The 20,662-nt window shown below is 47.9% G+C and overlaps 2 protein-coding genes across 2 annotated transcripts; one reads left to right on the forward strand and one right to left on the reverse strand.

Annotated features, from left to right (window-relative positions):
- Positions 1 to 450: 450 nt before the first annotated feature.
- SLC6A20 (solute carrier family 6 member 20) lies at positions 451 to 14,513 on the forward strand. Its single transcript, XM_013184740.3, has 11 exons — positions 451 to 2,914; positions 5,723 to 5,863; positions 6,469 to 6,560; positions 7,288 to 7,515; positions 8,799 to 8,909; positions 9,356 to 9,597; positions 10,459 to 10,621; positions 10,815 to 11,019; positions 12,063 to 12,222; positions 12,735 to 12,900; positions 13,861 to 14,513. The coding sequence occupies exons 1-11, from the start codon at positions 2,794 to 2,796 to the stop codon at positions 14,008 to 14,010; spliced, it is 1,779 nt and encodes a 592-aa protein (XP_013040194.3). The 5' UTR covers positions 451 to 2,793; the 3' UTR covers positions 14,011 to 14,513.
- A 706-nt stretch (positions 14,514 to 15,219) lies between these two features.
- On the reverse strand, positions 15,220 to 20,629 carry SNRPD1 (small nuclear ribonucleoprotein D1 polypeptide). The gene is made up of 4 exons (XM_048053029.2): positions 20,474 to 20,629; positions 20,197 to 20,273; positions 17,392 to 17,583; positions 15,220 to 15,405 (listed from the first exon to the last, which is right to left on the reverse strand). The coding sequence occupies exons 1-4, from the start codon at positions 20,485 to 20,487 to the stop codon at positions 15,329 to 15,331; spliced, it is 360 nt and encodes a 119-aa protein (XP_047908986.1). The 5' UTR covers positions 20,488 to 20,629; the 3' UTR covers positions 15,220 to 15,328.
- Positions 20,630 to 20,662: the final 33 nt, after the last annotated feature.

Genomic DNA, 20,662 nt, shown 5'->3' on the forward strand with positions numbered 1-20,662 from the left:
GGTGGAATTATCTATGAGATACCAGGCTTCTTCCACTGCTGTTTATTACTCCCCCTTCCCTTATTTCCATCTCTTTCAGTACTAAAATAAAATAAGGCTTCTCTCTACCCGTGAATCATGGGCCCCAACCTGTTGCTAGGACCCAGACTCCCTTTCTGTCTGCATTTGAAATAGCTGGGAGGGGTGCTTGGCTTCTTACTGTACTGACGTCAAGAGACAAAAGCCAAGGATTTTCAATTGGTTCCTTCAACTAAGTAATTCCAGTTTTGCTTCAGTGAGAAATGGGATTCTCTGCTTTGTTTAGCACCTGATTAGGTTTACAGGCGGCAGCTCTCATGCCATCCCTGGCCTGCTCTGGGGATGAACCCCTACCGTTTTTCACCCGTTCCCCCAGACCACACACTCTTGAATTTGTGATATACAGGGCAAAAAAAGTTCTTACTAATCATCCTTTAACATGACCAATGAAATGATCAACATTTCTTGCTTATCTGTTAAAGACTTATCTCTGTTCCTCCAGATAAAGCAAAAGTCCTCACCCAACCTAAAGGAAGGAAACCTACAGAAGATAAAATCTTGAGTGGCATCAGAAATAGCATCTCGATTTTCTGAGGTATGTGCGGAAAATCCTAGAGCAAGAACCCGAGCTGTTTGTGAGACTGGCATTTGTGAGAGAGGCAATGATTCATTTCATTGCATCTGAACTTCCTGATCTGGCCTGACCTGAGCTGAGGATGGCACACCTCTGTGCCTGCACGGCCTCCCACATCCATTAGTAAACTAGTTTGAAATGTAATGGGAAGGAGGTACAGAGCCAAGGAAATGTTTAACTTGATTATGCTCATCAGTAGCTGTAATCTATTCACACAGAAGCATCCCAAGTGCTAGTGATGTGCTATTTTTAAGGCTCTCCTTCCTGTGTGTTATTGAAGGCTGTCAGTTATTTATAAGCATCGTTTGTAATAAATACCACAGGCAGCGAGGGACATTTAATTTTTTAATAATTTGCAACAGTTTTCTTGATGTGGGATAGTTAACCATACCTGGAGCTTCTCAGTGCATCCTTCAGTTTAGTAGCTTTTGGCCCTAAAATTGTCTCAGATTTTTCCTTCCAGCAGACTTCAGTGTTATCCATGTGATGTATTTCCAGGGCTAGCTGGCACACTGCAATTCTGTGGGCAAGACAAGACAGTAAGAGTGCTGTAGAAGCACGAGCTCCCTCAAAAACTGTACGTCTGACAAACCCTGACAATATCCAGTGACCATACTGGTTTCATTTATGTGAGATGTGTAAACCTCTTGCAGTCACCTTTTGTGGCATCCAAAAAAGGGGCTCCCTCTGTCTCACTTCGTGCCTTGGCTACCACCTGTGGCTGGTCAGCAAGTCACAGAGGCAGGCAACCATCTACACCGAGCCTGGTGGGCTGGGAGCATTCACGGAGAACCTCTTGGGGAAGCTTCACCTGGACTTGTTCTGCTGGTTTCAGCAACGCTGCTTGACATATCCTGCAGTTTGGGCTTGTGTCCAGATGTCCTGCGGTTGGAGTTCTCCCCCATGTCCGCAGCTGGGCACTCGTCTCCGTGCTGCCAGTGCCCGATGCGGTGCAGGAACGACGTGCACACTGCTGCAGGGAGCAAGTGGCTGGTGCTGGGGGAGAGATGCTGACACAGGCAAGTGGATTTTATTTGTAAAAGGGACCTGAAAGGTGCCCAGTGCTGGCCTGAGGGAAAGAAAAAAAAAAAAAAAAAAAAAAAAAAGAAGGCACATTTAGACAGGGGAAGGAAGCTGAGTCCTTGGACTTGTTCAGCCCCTTTTTATTGCAGGAGACACTGCTGGTAGCCTCCTTTGCTGGCAGATCTGTCTGCAGTGCTTGAGCTCAAAGTGTACCTTGGCAGGAGCCCAAGCACAAAGGGTTCACGTCCAGACCTGGCACCTCAGCATGCCTGCAGACAACCCAGGGGCCTCCTCAGTCCTTCTGCCTCCTCAGTGGGCCACGGGCTTTTTCCCAGTGGCCTTTGTATGCTTGGAAGCATTCTAAAACAGCAACCCCTCAGAAAAGTTTGTCTGCAGCGGTGGGGTTTGAGCATGAAGGAAGTGAAGAGAGTGTGGGCTATGGCTGAAGTGGTGATCTCAAAGCTGCAGCGGGCTGGGGACTTACATAGGTGACAGGGACTGTTTCAGGGGCACTTCTGGAGTTGGGGAGCATGCTGGGCTGGCTGGGGTGAGCACCAGGGTGGGAGTGATGGATGCCCAAGGAAGGACCTGTTTAGGACAACAGACACTTCCAATAAAAGCCAGCTCCAACAACCACTAAAACAAGTCCCAAAAGTGCAGAAACATCTTCCCTTATTATCAAATCCAGGCTGGTTTCCCACTCACATGAACGCTGCTCCCAGAGGAGGCAGCCATGTGGGGAACAATTTTTCAGTATCACAAACCAAGCTACAGCCCCACTGTTACTTCCTTTCAGTGACAAGTCGGCACGTGAGCCGATAAAAATCCCTGGACTCACATCCTTCCCAGAAACACCAGTCAAACCCCAAGCAGCTATTCACCCAAAGTACCAATTTTATAGTGCTGTGTGTGTCTATAATCTATTTACCAGCATTCCTCCTTCAGTATGTGCCTGTTAATAAGATTAGTAATTAAAAAGCTTGATAGGAATTGGCAAGCGTGCCTCCACCTTTCCCTCCCCTCCGAGCCGGGTTGGCGTGGAGGCCGCAGGGCTGGCAGAGCACCTGCAGGAGCGACGGCAGGACGGCGCTGCTGAAGGCTCTGCCCGCCAGCAGGAGATGGAGAAATCCCGGCCGCTATGGGACAACCCCGTGCAGTTTGTTTTCGCCTGCATTTCTTACGCCGTGGGGCTGGGAAATGTGTGGAGGTTTCCGTATTTATGCCAGATGTACGGAGGAGGTAAGGGTGGTTTACATTTCTTGCTTTCTACTTGTAGGAGAAGCACGGTAAGCTGAAACTCCAAGCGTGTGTTGTCTGTGTTGACCCCACCAGGATCCAGGGCAGAGCAGGAGGTCAGGTTGTTTTGTCTGTGTGTTTCGGGAGGAAAGTTCTTTGTACTGTGCAGGCAAGAGACATAAAATACAGCTGACTCTGCCTATAAATCTGTGTTTTGTTTTGCATAAGACATTTACCTGGCATTTGCCCCTAGACAGCAGCACTCGTTTCCTAGAAGTACAATGAAGCAGTGGGAAGGCCCGTGTCTTGTAAAAGGGATGGAAGCAGAGTGGGAGATATAGGTCCATATGATATTAATTTATTACTTTCTTGCCCCATTGAGCCATGTGTAGGCATCAGAAGCTGGTTCAGTTCTTTGCAAGTTCACAGATGGGTACTTGAATGTAGTGGGAAGGGGGAGCTGCTTTCACTGATTTGATTTATGGATCCACTGTAGCATTTCAAGATGCTGTCATTAATGTGTTGTCTTTTATACAAAGCCTTGCTTTAGGAGGTGATAACTTGGCTGCAAGTCTATCTCGAAACTGGCTAAAACTCCCTAGTCAGCAGGAGTTCTGCAGCTAAAACCTCACACGAAGTTTTGAAAGCAGGGAATAAATTGGTTAGGGCTAAAAAATATAATAATAATAAAATACCTTTGAAAGTCTATCCCTCTCCTAGGTTAAAACTGGAGAAAGGTGATGTCTATGACATACGGCAGCCACAGATGTTCTTTCTTAGAAATCAAAAGTCAGTTAATTAGGTTAGTTGAAAAACAACACTCTTCTAGTGTATAACTACCACTGGTTAACTACCATTTTCTGAAGAATCCTCTCTGTATAAACTTTATAGTCTTTTGCTGTCTTTATAAGACATCCCAGTTTTATACAACTTCTCTCGTGCTGCATCCATTGTCATAGCATCAGACCCATCTCACTTGTGCATTAAGTGACATGATTAATGTCTGCCTTATTTACTTCTGGTCTGTTTCTGACTTTTCTTCCTTTCAGGAAAGAAATACACCAACATGTTTGAGTGCTTTTTGCTTGTTTGGTGCAGTGAGCATTGGCTTGTAGCTTGCTTTTAAATGCGCAGGTGGTAGGATTTGGTTTGTGCTGGTTGTTGAAAAGCCAGCTCAGTGCTGGGACCGTATCAGAGCTGCCCTGCAGGATTGGGTCAGAAAAAAACAAACAAACAAACAAAAACAGGTAATGCCATGGGCAAAACTACAGTAGAAGCTACGTGCTGCTGTGTCTGAAGCTTTCTTAGACATTTCAGAGAGCAGAAGTGATGGAAGGGCTGCGATTCTGGGTATACTTTTCTAAGCAGAGAGTAATTAAACTGCATGTGATGAGTGCACCAACAGCCTCTCTTGGCAGACATCCTGAAGGACAGCAAAACTCAAACTCTTATCAGAATCAATAGCGTAATAATGGTGAAAATTCTCTGAAATGTAACCAAAGCTGGAACATTTGATTAACCAAAGAAAAAGAATAATTAAAGACAAATATTTTCTGAAAAACTTGTTTTTATAAGTGTAGTTTCTCCCATAGTTTTGTCCCCCCCAGTTACATTTCCTGGTGGATTGGCAGCTCTCCTTATTGTGAGTCTAAAATTCCTGACAGCAGGCTTTGCTTTTCCTAATTATTTGTCACTGCCCTCTTAGAAATTATTGAGAGGCTTTCCAGGGGTCTGCAAAACCCATGCAGACAAAACATTGTTCCAAGAACTTAAGAGCTGGACATGCCAGGCACTGGGGGGATGCCAACTACTGCTTGTTTGGCATCTTCCTTGCAGGGAAGCAGGAGCCAGCCCCTGTATTGCCCAGCAGAGCAATAGAGCCCTTATCACCCATGATACTAGCAGACAAGATATCTGCAGGCTTTACGACCTCCAAAGGCTAATGCCGATTCCTACACCAGGATGTCGCAAAACCCCCTCGGTCACCTCCCTTGCAGTTTGGGAAGTTATCTAACAGGCTAACAAAGGGCTTGTTAATAAAGACAGAGCTGGGAGGTAGGAAATTAATTCCCAGAATAAACCGGATTATTGCGCCGTGTTTATTTCCAGTTCTTTGCCTCGGCCACCGCCAGAGCCCATTCCTCTGTGCCACTGCGCCAAGCCCATTGCGAAGAATGTTAATGCCACAGATTAAATCCTAAATAAGAGATATTTACGTAAATATTTTTGGCTCATTGTAAAAAGGGAACCAGGAAAGGCTTCGTGAAAAAATCCGGTTTTTGACTCAGTCAGCAGCCCTTTTTCGAAGTCATAGGGGAGGATTTTTTTCTTCTCAGCAGAAATTCAAGCTGAGGTGCATCCTGCCTCTTCATCCTCTCTCCGTCACCTGCTGCCAGGCTTCAATAAGTTACTTAAAACTCTCCATTCCGCATGGATGTTCCTGTTGCTTTTCTATCCACCGCAGAACACTGCACATGAAGTCCATCTCTCCCTTGCCCTCTTTCTCTCATTACCTTTCAAGAGGCCGGGCTGGTGCTTCGTTACCCGTTAACAATTCCAACCTGCACATTGCTCCAGCTGCTGGTGACATGCAGTTTAACAACAGAAGTCCCAGCCATGCCAAATGTCCATGGAAAATTCCCAGTCCAAGACAGGACACCGCTTGAAGTCCCCTGAAATATCCCTCAGGGCTGTACCGGTATGGGAGCCCTCCAGCCAGCAACCACCACCAAGGGCAATTTGGCCATTCATTGGGCAATATGGTGTTTGCAGGCTGCTGGTTTGCCGGACACTGTCTGCTTTCCCTTGCAGGAGGCTTTTTGATTCCGTATTTCATCATGCTGATCGTGGAGGGGATGCCCCTGCTCTACCTGGAGCTGGCAGTGGGGCAGCGCATGCGCCAGGGGAGCATTGGTGCCTGGAAAATAATAAGCCCCTACCTCTGCGGGGTTGGTACGTTCTCTGTTTATATCTTATTTATTTATTTATTTATTTCAGTACATGGGGGGCACGGATGATTTTGAGTGGAGAGCTTTCTCTTTCAGAGAAGGAAGCAGGCGGGAGGTGGGGTTCCACCGTGCTGCGCAAAGCGGCCTCCCAGGCACATAGTGCCAGACAGGCATTTTCCCTCTCCCTTGCCAGGCACTGGGGCCAGACCCTGCTTGTGCATGGCGGCCTGAGCCCCACTGGCTTGGGGAAGGCTGCCAAAATGGCGGCCTGAAGGGCAGGGCCAAACCCAGCTCCAGGCCGCCCGTACTGGGTGCTGACCCCACCAGTAGTACGGGGCAGTACGGGGCCTTGGCTGCTCCGCCATGGCCTCAGGTTTACCAGCACCCAGTCCTTGCGGCTTTATTAAGTCATTAAATCACCCTGATGGCCCAAATTAATGTGCTTGCATGCACATTTTGTTGTAAAAATAAATTGAATGTTCACCCGCCAGGGTAACTAGAGGGTAAAGCTCAGTTCAGGCCAACCCTGTCAGGAGGAGGGAGGATACCATCATGCCAGGGCTGGTTTCTGGGCTTTGCCGCTGACCACACACTCCCTCTCACCCACAGGCGTTGCCAGCGTGGTCGTCTCCTTCTTCCTTTCCATGTACTACAATGTGATCAACGCCTGGGCCTTCTGGTACCTCTTCCACTCCTTCCAGGTGTGTGGGCGCCCAGCAGAGTGCCTCGGCCCCATGGAGGGACTCAGGGGGTTTGCGTTGGTGCTAGACATCGTCCAGAGCCATCATCAACCTGAGGGGGGGCACAAGCTCCAGAAACCCTCCTGGGTCTTTTCTGGGGAAAAAATGTGAGACAGCTGTGTGACCAGGGGCTTTGGAGCATCTTCTCCTCGTCACAAAACATGGGTCCGAGGTCAGCCCCGCTATGCATTGCTTGCATGTGGCTCAGCAGCCACTGTGGGCTGCTGCCTGGGGTGGGGTGGATCTGTCCAAAGGCAGGGGAGAGGGTCATAGTTCAGTCCTCAGGGAGAGGGTCGTCCCCAAGGACAGGGTTGGTTCCAAGGGAGGGGGTTGGAGAGAGTCACTCGTTGGGAGGAGGATAAACTCTAAGGGAGATGATCATCCTGAAGGGATAGGGTTGGCTCCAGGACAGGGTGTCAGTCCTTGGGGAGAGGGTTGAACCTAGGAGATATGGTTGGCTCCAGTGGAGATGGACAGAGAGGGTTGTTCACAGGGAGGGGGTTGTCCCTTAGGGAGAGGGTCGTCCCCAGAGGAGAGGGGCAGTCCTTGGAGAGTGAGTTGTCCCCAGGAGTCATTACCAAGGGAGACAGTCAGCACAGGGCGAGGTGGTGCAACATGGGGACAAGCCAGCCCCAGAGGGAGAGCCTCCCTCACCTCCATTTCCCCCACCATCCTCCCTCCCTCACAGGACCCACTGCCATGGGCCACCTGCCCCCTGAACAGCAACCGCACGGGGTACGAGGAGGAGTGTGAGAAGACGTCGTCCACCCAGTACTTCTGGTACCGGCAGACCCTGAACATCTCCCCCTCGCTGGAGGTCAGCGGGGCCGTGCAGTGGGAGCAGGCACTGTGCCTGACGCTGGCCTGGCTGGTGGTCTACCTCTGCATCCTCCGCGGCACTGAGTCCACCGGCAAGGTGAGAAGTAATTGCAGATCCTGGTGATGCTGATCTTGTCAGGAGAGACCTATTCCATGGGCTTTGCAAGAGGAAAAAAAAGGACTACTGGGTAGTTTTGATTTCTTTTTATCCGCAACAGAACTTATGAGGAGTGGGGCAAAGAAATGTCCCGGCTGAGCCTTCACTAAGAACAGAGCTGAGGGCTGTAATCCACAAATCGCATTAGACAAACACAGAAACCCAAGAGACTGCAAACTAAGTCACCTTTTAAACTTGCTGCAGCTGGGTTTGTGGGCAAAGAAAAAATAAAATAGCCAAAGTGCACTGAAAGTGCATAGCAAAGGCAGGGGTTCCTCAGAGAGAGCAAGGGCAGACCCAGTGCATCTGCAGCAACAGAACAGAAGAAAGGTTTGTGTGGCGAGCACAGGGCTGTCTTGCTGAGGAACTCAAAGCCAATGTACTTTAAGACCTATTACAAAGAAAGACAGACACCTGGAGGTACAGACATGTAGCTTCTGGGAGGAGTTGCCCTGCACCCAAATGCAGTGTTGTTGGGCTCCTTCCCCGTTAGGACTCCAACATCAGAAGGGGTTGGTGCTGCACATGTTGAGCTCATCCCCGTGTACTGGTCTCTTCCCAGGAGTTTGTTTTCCAAGGAAATGTGTATTGTGAATTAATTTTTACACTTGTTTTTAGCTGATTCATTGGGATGTACACAAGGACAGGTTGATTGGCTTCTCCCGTTTTTGCACTTGGCTCTTTCTAAGGTGGTGATTTAAGATTTAGATTTAGATTCAGGGGATGACCAAAAGCTCTTGGAAGACAACTGAAAGATTTCTTTTACTTAAAAAGAAATCTGAGTTATATGAAGCTAAAGTATTTTTTCACCTCTGAATTAAGATACTGTTATTCCACTTTGATTTGACCTTTTATGAAGTCTGCTGTCCTTCCTCTTAGAGAAGATGTTGACCTTTGACTTGTCAAAGAGGTGCAAACCAATGTTATTCCACTAAATGCAGCAGAACTGAGTTTGTAAAAGCTGCAAATGTTTAATTTTTTTTTTCCAGTCAATGAGAAGACCCTCAGGACAGTAGCATGGGTCTTCATTAATAATAAATACCTGTTTCCCTAAGACCTAATTCTTAAGTTAGATTTATCTGAAAATATTTGTTTAAAGGTTAGTACAAGATAACAAATACACTAATGATAATGTTTTATGTACATTAAGTGAGAAAGAGCTAATCCGTTACAGGCAGTCCTGTGTGTTCTTTAGACCAGTGTGTCTCCCCTCCTTCTTGCAGGTCGTCTATGTCACGGCCTCCTTGCCGTACTGCGTTCTCATCATATACCTCATCAAGGGGTTAACACTTCACGGTGCTGTCAATGGGCTTATTTACATGTTTACACCAAAGGTATGGAAAAACTGCACTGAATTTTTAACAAAACGTAATTAGTGACTGAATGTATAGGTTTTCAAGAGGTGGCAATGATACTTCTCTTCATATTAAATTTTTGTGGCAGTAGCTTGGGTCAGACATCTGAAAACCCCCAGCTGTAAGCTGCTGGAAGTTCTTCTGCCACATTACCATGGGCTTCTTGTGTTCACCTGCAGTGAAGGAAATGCCCTGTAACATATCTTGCAGTATGTTACTTCCAAACTGAGTGCTAACCCTGCCAAAAAAAATGTCCGTGAGCTAAAATGGGTGTGCAAAGGGACCCAACCCATCTCCCTTCATTCCTGGGTGTAGGGGACCTCATTGCCATCACTTTCCCTGTCCTTTTTCCTGCAGGCTAGGAGGGGCAGTGCTGGGCACTGAGTGCAGCTTCACAGCCCTGTCCTCCCTGTCTGGTTTTGCAGCTGGAGCAGCTGTCAAACCCCAAAACATGGATCAGTGCCGCCACGCAGATCTTCTTCTCGCTGGGCCTGGGCTTTGGCAGCCTCATCGCCTTTGCCAGCTACAATGAGCCGAGCAACAACTGTGAGCGCCATGCCATCATTGTCTCCCTCATCAACAGCGCCACGTCCATATTTGCCAGCATCGTGACGTTCTCCATCTATGGCTTCAAGGCGACGTTTAACTACGAAAGCTGTATAAACAAGTAAGAGCTCTGTATTTTCCTTGTTTGCTACTGCAAGCTATTCTTGGGGAAATAACAGAAGGGGAGGTAAATAAATAACAGCATGCAGTGCTGGCCAGAGGCCAGACTTGATACTGCTCTAATAAAGGTAATAGTGCTATTTAAAGTGATGAAGGATGAGATGAAAGGTCAGAGCTGGATTGCCTTTTGACACCTGGGTGCTGGCTCACGGCACAGGCTGGCTGAAGAGAACGGGTTTTCCTGGGCGGGGTCACAGCAGTGCTTTCCTGTGTGCCCTGCTCTGTGGGTTTCTGTGGGATGGAGGTGGTGGTTAGCAAAATGCAGCAATGCTCTGACTCCCCCTTTAAGGCCAATCCCTGCACCAGGGGCTCAGCATCCCCGGTGGGGATGTTCTGGAGGCACTCAGCACCCTGCAGGGTCATGCCCCCAGGCAGCAGTCCCTGGCACAGGGCCTGCAGCAGTTACACTTTTACTCGTGTTTTTATAGCTTTGTATCTATCTGCTGATCTGCGAGGAAGCCAAGCTGCTAGTCCCCAGGCGTTGCCAAAAGGCTTGTTAAGCTGGGGGTGCGTGTGGAAGTGGGACCAGAGGGCAAAGGGGAAGGGACACCAGCCAGCACTGGCCTGTGCCCAGAATACCGGGTGCCCTGGCCGATGGCAATGGGGACAGGGAGTAAAAGCAGCATAAGTGCTATGCCTTGGCCTCCGGGGTGGTCTGAACCCCTGTGTGAGGCTGGGCTTTCCCTGGGCAATGCTTGCCCAGCCACTGCTTTCAGCGCTGCCATCATTCTCCCCTTTCCATCACTTGGCCCTGGTGGCTCCAACCAGCCAACAGAAACTAAATCCCCATCGTCCGCCCCAGGGTGATCCTGCTGCTGATGAATGCTTTTGACCTGGAGGAAGGCTCCTTAACAGCAGACAACCTCAATGAGATGAAAGATTACCTCATGGCCACCCACCCGCAGGAATACGCCCAATTACTGCCGCAGCTTAAAAACTGCAGCTTGGAAGCTGAGTTAGACACGGTAAGGGGCTGCTTTGCGCTGGTGTCTGGGCTCTGGTCCCCCTTAACGTGGCACGTCCTGCACCCCTGGGTCCTGAAAAGGGACTGAAATTGGCAGGAATTTTAATGCCCCCCCATTGAAATGCTGCCTTCCTATAAGCACACAGGTGATAGAGCTGACCCCAACTCATTCAGTCTCTCGTTCTCCCCATCAGGCTGTCCAGGGAACAGGGTTAGCATTTATCGTCTACTCTGAAGCAATCAAAAACATGGAGGTGTCTCAGCTGTACTCCGTGCTCTACTTTGTCATGCTTTTGATGCTGGGCATCGGCAGCATGCTGGGAAACACCGCCGCCATCCTGACACCCCTGACCGACAGCAAGGTCATCGCCACCCGCTTCCCCAAGGAGGTCATCTCGGGTAAGTGCCCACCCCACAGCAGCAGAGGTCTCATAGGGAGAGAGCGTGTGTGCAAAAGCTTTGGCGTCCCACAGCCTTTGAGGGTCCCTCTGTTCTTGAGGGGGGCAGGGAGTGTCAAGTATACTGCCAGATGGGCCCTGCCTGCACTTGGGCAATACCGAGCAATTTCCCCTGAGAGACCTCAAAGTACCAAGACGGTTGTGGCTGTGCACCTGTGGGCTTTCCAACACACACCGCTTGGCTGGGAATTCAGACCGGTGCCTGCAGAACAGTGGAATTCAAAAGGCCAGGAGAAAAGTCAGGACACCTGTAGTAAGTGGCTCTGAGTTTTGCATGCACATCACTGGTATCCCAACTGGGAACCAGCTTGTTCTGTGGCCAAAAGTGGCACATGCTCCCATTCAAGCATCAAAATCAGTTGTCCCACCTTAAAAGCTGTTTTACCACCCTTATTACTGTCCAGATTTCAAAGGGTCCTCCATGCAGACAAGAGAGTGAGGGGGCAAGCATTTAAAATCCTTGCTCTAATCAGCCAGAGAAAAGGGCATGGACAGTCCAGTACCACACACACTCAAAAATCCCATGCCCTGCAGCTGTAATAGCTGGCACCACAGAGCCCAGCAGGCTGCTGCACGTGCACTTCACAAGGCTGTGGCTATGACCCAGTTTTCTTGACGCCATTGTGACAATGTGCTGCGATTATGCAGGTCTCAGGAAGCAGAGGTGATCAGTAGTTCAAGGATACACCAGTGTATTCACTAACACACAAACAGGGGCAGTTCTTTGCCAAAGGGCAAAAAATTATCTTTCTCCTCTGGGTTTTGCAACCCTTACTCTGTGGCACTTTGAGATCTTTATGAGGTGCAAAGGATGCCATGTGGCTAGGTGCTGAAATAGGACGTAGTGTGGAACCAAACAATGGGAAAGTAATTCAGCCTTCCTCAAACCCCTGGCGGCAGCAGGCACTCCCCTAAGCATTGCATTTTTTTCCCCTCGCAGTTTTATTTCCAGGTGTGCAGGCAGGCCCTGTTCTATCCCCGCAGGTGTCGTGTGTTTCATTAACTGCATCATTGGCCTGATATTCACCATGGAGGCTGGCAATTACTGGTTTGACATCTTCAATGACTACGCAGCCACCCTCTCGCTGCTGCTCATTGTGCTGGTAGAAACCATTGCTGTGTGTTACATCTACGGGCTGAGAAGGTAAAATCGCGACACCGCCTTCTTTCCTCGCCTCACTGCACGAGGGATGGTAACCACAGGCCAAGACTAAAAGTGCCACCCGGGGTTGTTTTTCTCCTAAGCTCTGCTGTCAGCAAGGCAATGGGGTCACCCTGCCCTGCCGACCCCTTTTTCCAGGGTCTTGGGTTCAGCGTTATGCAGGGGCTGGGCTGTCAACACTCGCAGCTGAAAGTGTTTCTGCATCAGGAACAGTTTTAAACAGGAGAGAAAGGTGTTTGCACTCAGGGTATCTGGTGGTACGTAGAGGAAAGAGCTTTAACATGGTGCCAGATCAAAAAGCAAAAAGTGCACAAATGGCCACCTGCATTGCTATTACCTCTTTGCCCATTGCTCTCCTGGGCAAGCATGCTCTCCCCTTCCTCTGCTTGCATGTATAATTCTGGAGGTGTTTCTAAAGTAACCCAGATCAAGGTGCTGATTGAATGTATGCTCTCAAGAATACGCCTTTTTTTTCTTTTTTCTTTAAAACACAGATTTGAGAAAGATCTTCACACGATGATTGGACGCAAGCTCAACTGGTATTGGAAAGTTATGTGGGCTTTTGCTAGTCCTTTGCTGATTATAAGCCTATTTATATTTTACCTCACCGACTATATCCTCACGGGAACACTTCAATACCAAGCATGGGATGGCACACAGGTAAAACAGTTGTTTATTTATTTATTTATTTTAATTCCTTCAAGGATACAGCCTTCCTTCCTGAAGTGTCCCCTGAAAGCAGCTGGAATCTACCTGCCTTTGTTTCCCAGCAAGGTAGAACAGGGAAAAACTTGACCTAGTGGTAGCAATGCCATGGTCCTATAAAACAGACTAATTTCCCTCTAAAACTCCTATAAATTGACCCCCTTCAAACAGTAAAATTGTATTTGTGTTGACTGAAGATCAAAATACCTTTTTAAAAACAAGACATTAACCAGAAAAAATACCTTCAAATTGTAGTATTTTGGTCAAAATTAGTGGTATTTTAACAAAACTGAGCTGCTGCTGGAATAAATAAGTATCTTTAACAAAGCAGTCCCCTGCTGAAAGTTACCACATCTGTTTTTCTTCATGGCCAAAACACATTTGTAAGAATGCTTAACTGTATTTATCACAAAGGAATTACTATTGGGTAAGTAATTGGTGGCTCCAACGTTTCTGTGGAAATGTTCCTAGTGTGTAGAAACAAATTAAGTACCTTGTTCTCACGTCACCACTAATTTGGGAGCCTGCGGAGGGCCAGGCCTGTTGATCAGGTGTCAGCATGAGCCCATGGGCTCCAGGAGCAGGATGAAAAGCCCTGACAGAGGTCAGCACCGAGCTGAGGAGCTTTCCTCATTAGGAAAAACAAATTGAGCCAAACTCTGCTCTTTACCAAAGCTTGCAGAAATTTTTCCCCCACTATTTTTCCCTTGCGTAACAGCTACAGCAGCTCTGTTCCTGTTACCAATTCTAAGCTGGTAAAGTTGGGCAAAGGAAAGCGCCAAGGACACCGGTGAGCTGCTGCAGCCCAGGCAGCACGCGGTGCTTCCCCACGGCGCAGCTTTGTTCGAGGGCGGGCTGACTTCGGGGCACCGCAAGGCACAGACCCAGACCCAATGCTGCTTCTCTCCCTTGCAGGGGCAGCTGGTGACAAAAGACTACCCCGGCTACGCCCTGGCGGTGATAGGGCTGCTGGTGGCATCCTCCACCATGTGCATACCCCTGGGGGCACTCGTCACTTTTGTACGGAAGAGGCTGAAGAGGGAAAGAGTCTCAACCGTCGCATGAACGCCAACGGCTGGATTTGGGAAGACCTCACCCGCATCGCCAGCGCCGGGGCGCTTCTGGAAGAGAGCAGCAACCACTATCTGTAGCAGCTACTTAGAGATTTGAGGATCTTGGGTGCTATATTTACCAAAAAGCGCTCCCGGGAGGTCCCACAACGGTTCAGAAAACAAGCTCTTCTCTAACAGGATGAAGCTTTAACATGGCCTCTGAAAGAGGGGAAAAAGCAGAACAGCAGCCCACAACATGCTAGCTAGCAGGAATTAACCAGCAGATCGACCCATTACGTACCTTAGGCAATTCCTTTCCTCTCTGCTCTAGCACTGCCTGTCTGGAAACATGAGCAACCAGCTAAGCATGTTCCTGGATAAAAGTACTGGCAAATATCCTTACTGGTCCACAAAGCCAACCCTTAAGCGTGCGTGTGTTTCATCAACAGGTGAAATCGCTGAAGTTTTGTAACGTGAATGTAACAATCCCTTTCCTGCAAGGGAGAAATCGGTACGATGGTGTAACTACGGCCAACACAGCTTCTTTTATATTTGTGTCCAGCAAAGCAGTTTATAAATAAGCTGCAGAAGTTCTCATCTCCAGAAGTAAGCTTCCACTTCCAGTATGCAATTCTGCCCTGTGCTGTACTTGGAATTTGCTAGGGATGCACTATAGGTGCACTAAAAAAGCCTGTGATAAAGCTCCTTTACAAGCCCCACCCAAGCAGAAGTATGCCATGTAATTAGCTTTGACAAAGTTCATATCCAATATACTTTAAATTTTAATTGTGAGAAGCAACAATGCAGCAGCTCCATAGAACTGTTTCATTTGCCTATGTGAATGTTTTATAAAGTACCATGTTCAAAATTTAAGCTTCATGTTGCAGAAAACAGTAAAAATTTTATCTATGAACTTTTAAAGAGGTCACTGAAAAACAACATAAGAGAAACACGGGAAACAGGTTCTTAATATAGTGTCTTAATTACATAACCATTAGAAGATGGCAAGAGCCTTGTAAAAGAGGGATTCGTTTCAAACATTTCCAAAGTACACCAACACAAGCATTTCTCTACAGGGCAAAGAGCAAGAGGTAATTTTACAGCCTTCAAGGGTGGATAAAATCTTGAAAATCATAACCAACACCAACAGGGCATGCTTAATGTGCAACAGCCTCTAGAAGTACGCGCCTCCCTCCCCAGACTTAACTAACACAGCAAAGACAACTTTTTCACTTTTCAGTTTATTAAAAATGGATACCATAAACAAGACCTGTACAAAAAAAAAAAATCCAAAATTGCCCAGAATTTGGTAACAGTTGTGTGGTAAGAAGTTATCGTCTCGGGCCCCCTCTTCCTCTTCCGCGGCCCCGGCCTCTCCCACGTCCTCGGCCACGGCCTCTTCCAGCGACTTAGCAAATAAAACAGAAAGGATAAATCAAGTGAGACCTGGCAATACCTTAACTTAGATTAAAACATTCTGTAGCGAGCATAAACAGCCTATTGTCTCATCGTAAGGAAGCAGCAGGTCAGATATTAAATCTGTTAACACTTGAATGTTTTAGACAGTACGTTCCTATTTTGTGCTAGGTTTTGCAGTGTGCAATTTCCACAGACTCCCATCTGTCTCTGACTGCTCTACAGATAACGAGGGGATGAAACATGCTATAAATTATATATGCATATCCCTAAATTCTATAGCACACGTACAGTGCTCTGACACAGAACTGTGGCTCCTCTTCTCTGGTAAGTTTTTCAGGAATCTAAAAACTGAACATGCAAGGTTTTCCTGCAGTGAGCGTTTTGGTTACTATTCATCTCCCTGGAAAAGATTTTCTTCTGCCTCAGCTCACACTGTGCTTTATTAAGTATGCTGCAAAAGGGAAATACACAGCTTAACACACAGATTTCCAAGCTCTCTCTCTCTCAGGTGTTATGTGTAGTGGCCGCATTTTTAAAGGATCCCACCACCAAACAGCTCCTACTGCTCTCAGTGGTGCCCGTGCCAATTTCAGACGTGATTCTCAGGCTGATTACTTCCTCCTACTTTTAAATCCTGCTATTTCATTGTACGGTAAGGGGAGGACAGAATTACTGAATAATTCAGGCTGAAGGAACTGCTGGAGGTCATCTGGTCCACATGGTAACGTCACTGTACCCCTTTTTCCTGACTCCAAAATACTCCGAAGCATCATCACACTCAAAGCCACTGCACAGACACCCCCCCAGATCTCTCCGCAGCATCCAGCCTTCCATCACCGCTTTAGTCTGCCAAGGAGAGACCATGCGGTGTGAGGCTCTGCAGCCCAAGGGCATTTCCAGACTACGGCAAAGCGCGCCGCAGCACAGCGTGGTCTGAGACCGCTTCAGCACAGCGAGGGCGCAGGGAGTGCTGAACGCAGGTACGCAGCCCTGTCACAGCTCCTTCCCTTTCCTCAGGGTTAGAAAGGCACAGCGATGTTCTGGTTCGCGTCACATTGTGAGGTTCAGAAAAAAGGTAATCCAACTGCGCTGCACTTTCTCCTCGTGGTCAGATTATTTTTAATGGACATGAGAGGAGCAAAACCGTTTCAGGAGCCTTGTCCTTATCCTCTAATAAAGCCAGCAGCCACAACACTGGCGCTTTGTGACACACACACCCGAGGCTGCCTTGTACCATTTCAGTAAGGTAAACAGATTAATTATGACCTATTTTTAGAACATACCATGGATCAAAGACTGCAGATCCAAATTAACTTTCATTTTAACTTCTTTTAAAAACACGCAGTAACCACTGGGCAAATGTTTACTGCCTGAAGACATACAAATTTTGTGGAGTTTACTGGATATTAATTTTTAAGCGTGAAATAGAACTGAAGTATTCCTTATACTGTTAGGCTTCTGAGGAAAAGGGCTTTTTTTCCAACAGATAGCAGCTCGTCAGAATACTGCTTTGACTCCCTCACAGTTCAGAAGTCTCTCCAATTCAGTTCTCCAGCAAATTATTTTTATCCACTACCAAGGGGGATTTCAGTTCCGCCCTGTTCGTGAGGCTGTTCTGTACTTTCTTATTAGGCTATATTGGAAGTTCCCCATACAAACTGGGGAAACAGAAAAGACAGTCAGAAAAGAGGAACTGTAAATCTCTTTGCTGTCACCCCTGATAATGTGACAGGTTAAGACTTACTCAAGCTTAAAAGTATTTACATTTTTAAAACAGAAGCATGAGAAGTCATATAAATAATTTCACATGAAAGAAAACTCTACAGAGGTCAATAAGGTAGGCAAGGCAGAGTGAGCAAGGTCAGTATCAAACCCTCAAGTGTGAAAGAACGAGCTGCCCAACGCAGACTCTGATCGTTTTCAGATTCAGAGATCTCAAAGGCAGAACAGAGAGACTGGGAAATCACAGACTAACCTGCTTCTCTCTTCTTGGACTTGACTTTTGGCTCAACATCCACTAGCAAAGTATCCAGCGGCAAACTATCTGGCAGAATGAAGTAGCGGATGTTATTCCCTCGAATACTCAGCGTCTCCAGCTGTACAGGTTCTCTGTTCTTCAGCGTCATTTTGACTGCTTTGAGATGAGTATTCATACTGACATCCACTCCTGAAACAACAGAATTCTCATTTTTACGGATGAAAGCACATAAAAACACCCAAAAAGGGACCACCTGAAGTACGCACATGCTTCAAGTTTTATCCTGTTCATTAAAACACACTTCAGGATCTATGTCATTAATTAAGCAAGCTTCTAACTGCGAGAAACTGCATCTTTTTTCTCTCTTAAATCATGCTCAATAATTTATCAACTGCTGCCCACAACACCTCAATGAAAAATTGTTGATGGAAGAACCACTTGCTACTAACTGAACAGTGTTGCTAGAGGTCTTCATCTAGGTCTTAGCCAGTCACAGCAATTCTGTGAACAATTAAAACTCCTTTGAGCAACAAATAAACTGCTGTTTGTTTTTTTTTTTTACAGAAGTCTAGCATTAGTCTTTTTGCTCCTTCAAAAAGGAAGCAAAACAAACCATTGAGCAGGTGAAAAAAAACGATCGTTTCTTCTTGCTATACACCTAAGAAAAAGCCGAACTGTCAAGCATTTAATTTCCGGTAAAAGACATCTAATTCTAGTGTGATATCTTCTATTTGTTTACAAACATTAATTACTGTTTATTCGGTGACCCATATGAGCAAGATTTTAGTGTGTTCAATCTTCTGTACCGACAACCAACCCTTCATGGTCAAAACAGTCTTGTTTCACAAATACGGAAAAGCAAACTGTAAGACGTTTCACCAAGGCAAATAACGTGAGCGAGCAGCAGGCCAGAACCAGAAGAACCGCTGTGCTATTCTTATTTTCCTATCCTCTCCCCCATCGTTGTACATTTTGCACGGTTCTGACTCCTGTACTCCACCCGTCCTGTCCCCTCCTGGCAGCGTGAGCGTTACACAAACCCGCTCCTTCAGCAGGGCTGCTCTGGCGGCGGAAGGAGGAAGAGGAAATGGCGCGAACCCGAGGGTTGTTACCAGGGTTTGTGCACCAACGTAAAGGGAAGACTGTCCCTTCAGAAACAGGGATTGCATTCAGAGGTCTTACAGATCCTTAGCAGAGCACGAGAGAGACTTTGCTCAATGATCAAGCCCAGAAGCAGCGAGGTCAGAAGGAGACATGCAGGCTGTTTGCCTCCTACCTAGCCGGGTTCAATGGAGCACGCTGCACTCGGATACCGGGCGGTGCATTCAGGTGCTAATCAGCGCTGATGCATCTGGCTGCAAAATAACGCCAATTTTTAATTTTGCCAAATCTCAGCAGATTGCTACGGGCCAAAAAAGCACCTAAGCAATCCCCTGGATTACAACTTTGCCAAGTTTGAACTGTTTTTTGTTCTTCTAGTCAGGATAGAAGAGCCTCCAAAAGTAACTTCAAGTAGGTGAAGGAAAGGAGATCAAGCACGATCATTAACTTAACCACAACGGTTTGCTTTATGAAACGCAACAGCCCCCCCTACGTACCCGAATGTCTGTAAGTAATTCTAATGTGATATTATTTTGAGAACACTCAGTCTCTGATGTTACTCAAGCAAACAAAGCAGTCCATGCATTTTTCCACACACATGAGAATGAAATCATCACCTACAAAGGCTCTCCCCGATGCTTTCAGTTCAGTGATACAAAAAGGAGCTCCTTCATTTTAGGGATCAGCACAGACACTAAGCGCTTCCCCAGATACTAATTCTCACAAACTTATTTTGTGACAGACCTTTGGCAACAGCAGGATGCCATGTTCTTGACACCAGGATTCCTTTTTGCCCTTAATCCCTATGCTATGTCTTCAAACCAGTTTCACGAAACCAATGCAAGTATATACAAAGATGCATATCCATGCAAATTCACCACAAGCAGAGCAAAAACAGGCTCGAAGGAAATAACTCACTTTTAGATTAATATTGGTTACACGTGAAGTTTAACCAATTTAAGGCTGCATCAACATTTAACACTTGCTGCTTATATGTACTACTATTTTAAGAAAAAATCCCTCTGGTGGTGACTTGGGTGTAATGTTTTTATGCGACTATCGCTTGTCACAACTGCTCTAATCAAAGTCAGAAGCACTGAAGCATCTTATAAAAGTTTAGGCTGTGTATCCACCATCAGTTTTATCAGTTTTATAAGGCAGTAAAACTACCTTACCTTATCATGCTGCTAAAATTCTAAGCGAATATCATCCTTATGCCAGCTTTGCCCACAAAATGATTGGGAACAGGGTGAACTTCCTTCACCCCTGATCCTACCTGTAAACAACGCTCGGGTCAGACCGAAAGGCTCCCAGGATGACTGAATTCACTACCTCCCAGCAGCGCCTTATTGATGGAAAGCTTATCACAAGACAAACCAGCAGCGTAAGTCTGACCGTGGGTGAACTCGCCCACCCGTGTGTCAGTGTGGATCTGTGACCAACTGAAGTTTTGAAGCGTCTGTGTGTCTTGCTGCGGGGAGCTGGCAGGTCACAGCTCACCACCACCCCCCCACTTTCTGGCAGACGTCCGGGCCCTACCGCAGCGAACCCCCCTCACTCCTGCCCACCCGCATCCACCCGCGCAGGCCTCCTCCGGAGGGAGCTCAGAGCAACCAAGCCCAGCCTCGGCCACGGCTCCTGCCGATGCCCAGCACCGAGCTAACGGGCTGGGCGCTGCTGCGGGCCGCCCCCGCGCCCTACCTGTGATGGTTCCGTGCACCTGCGTCCCGTTCTTCAGCTCGATGGTCACCGTCTCGTGGCTCAGCTTCATTAGGAACCTGCCGATTAAGAACACGCCGTTAATTCCCCACCGTTACCGCATAACGCGGCGTCAGCGCGACCCTCGCGGCCGCTCCCGCCAAGCCCCACACAGAGGAGGGCGGGCGCCATGGCGGTTGGCGGCCGTTATGGCGGGCGCCATGGCGGCGGTCGGCGGGCGCCATGGCGGCCGGGCGGCCATCCGCCCCCATCCGCTCACCTGACGAGCTTCATGGCGGCGGGAGCCCGGCGCCGCGGCCGGGGGTGTTCGGGCGGGCGGCGGAGAGCAGCGGGGCGGGCTGCGGGGGGCTCCTGCCACAGGGCCGCGCCGCCAGCAAGCGGCCGCCGCCCACAGCGCCAAGGGGCGGAAGCGGCGCGGCGGAAAGGGCCGGGCCCGGGCCCGCGACTG

Source organism: Anser cygnoides, chromosome 2, assembly GCF_040182565.1.
Source record: "Anser cygnoides isolate HZ-2024a breed goose chromosome 2, Taihu_goose_T2T_genome, whole genome shotgun sequence".
Lineage (NCBI taxonomy): Eukaryota > Metazoa > Chordata > Aves > Anseriformes > Anatidae > Anser > Anser cygnoides.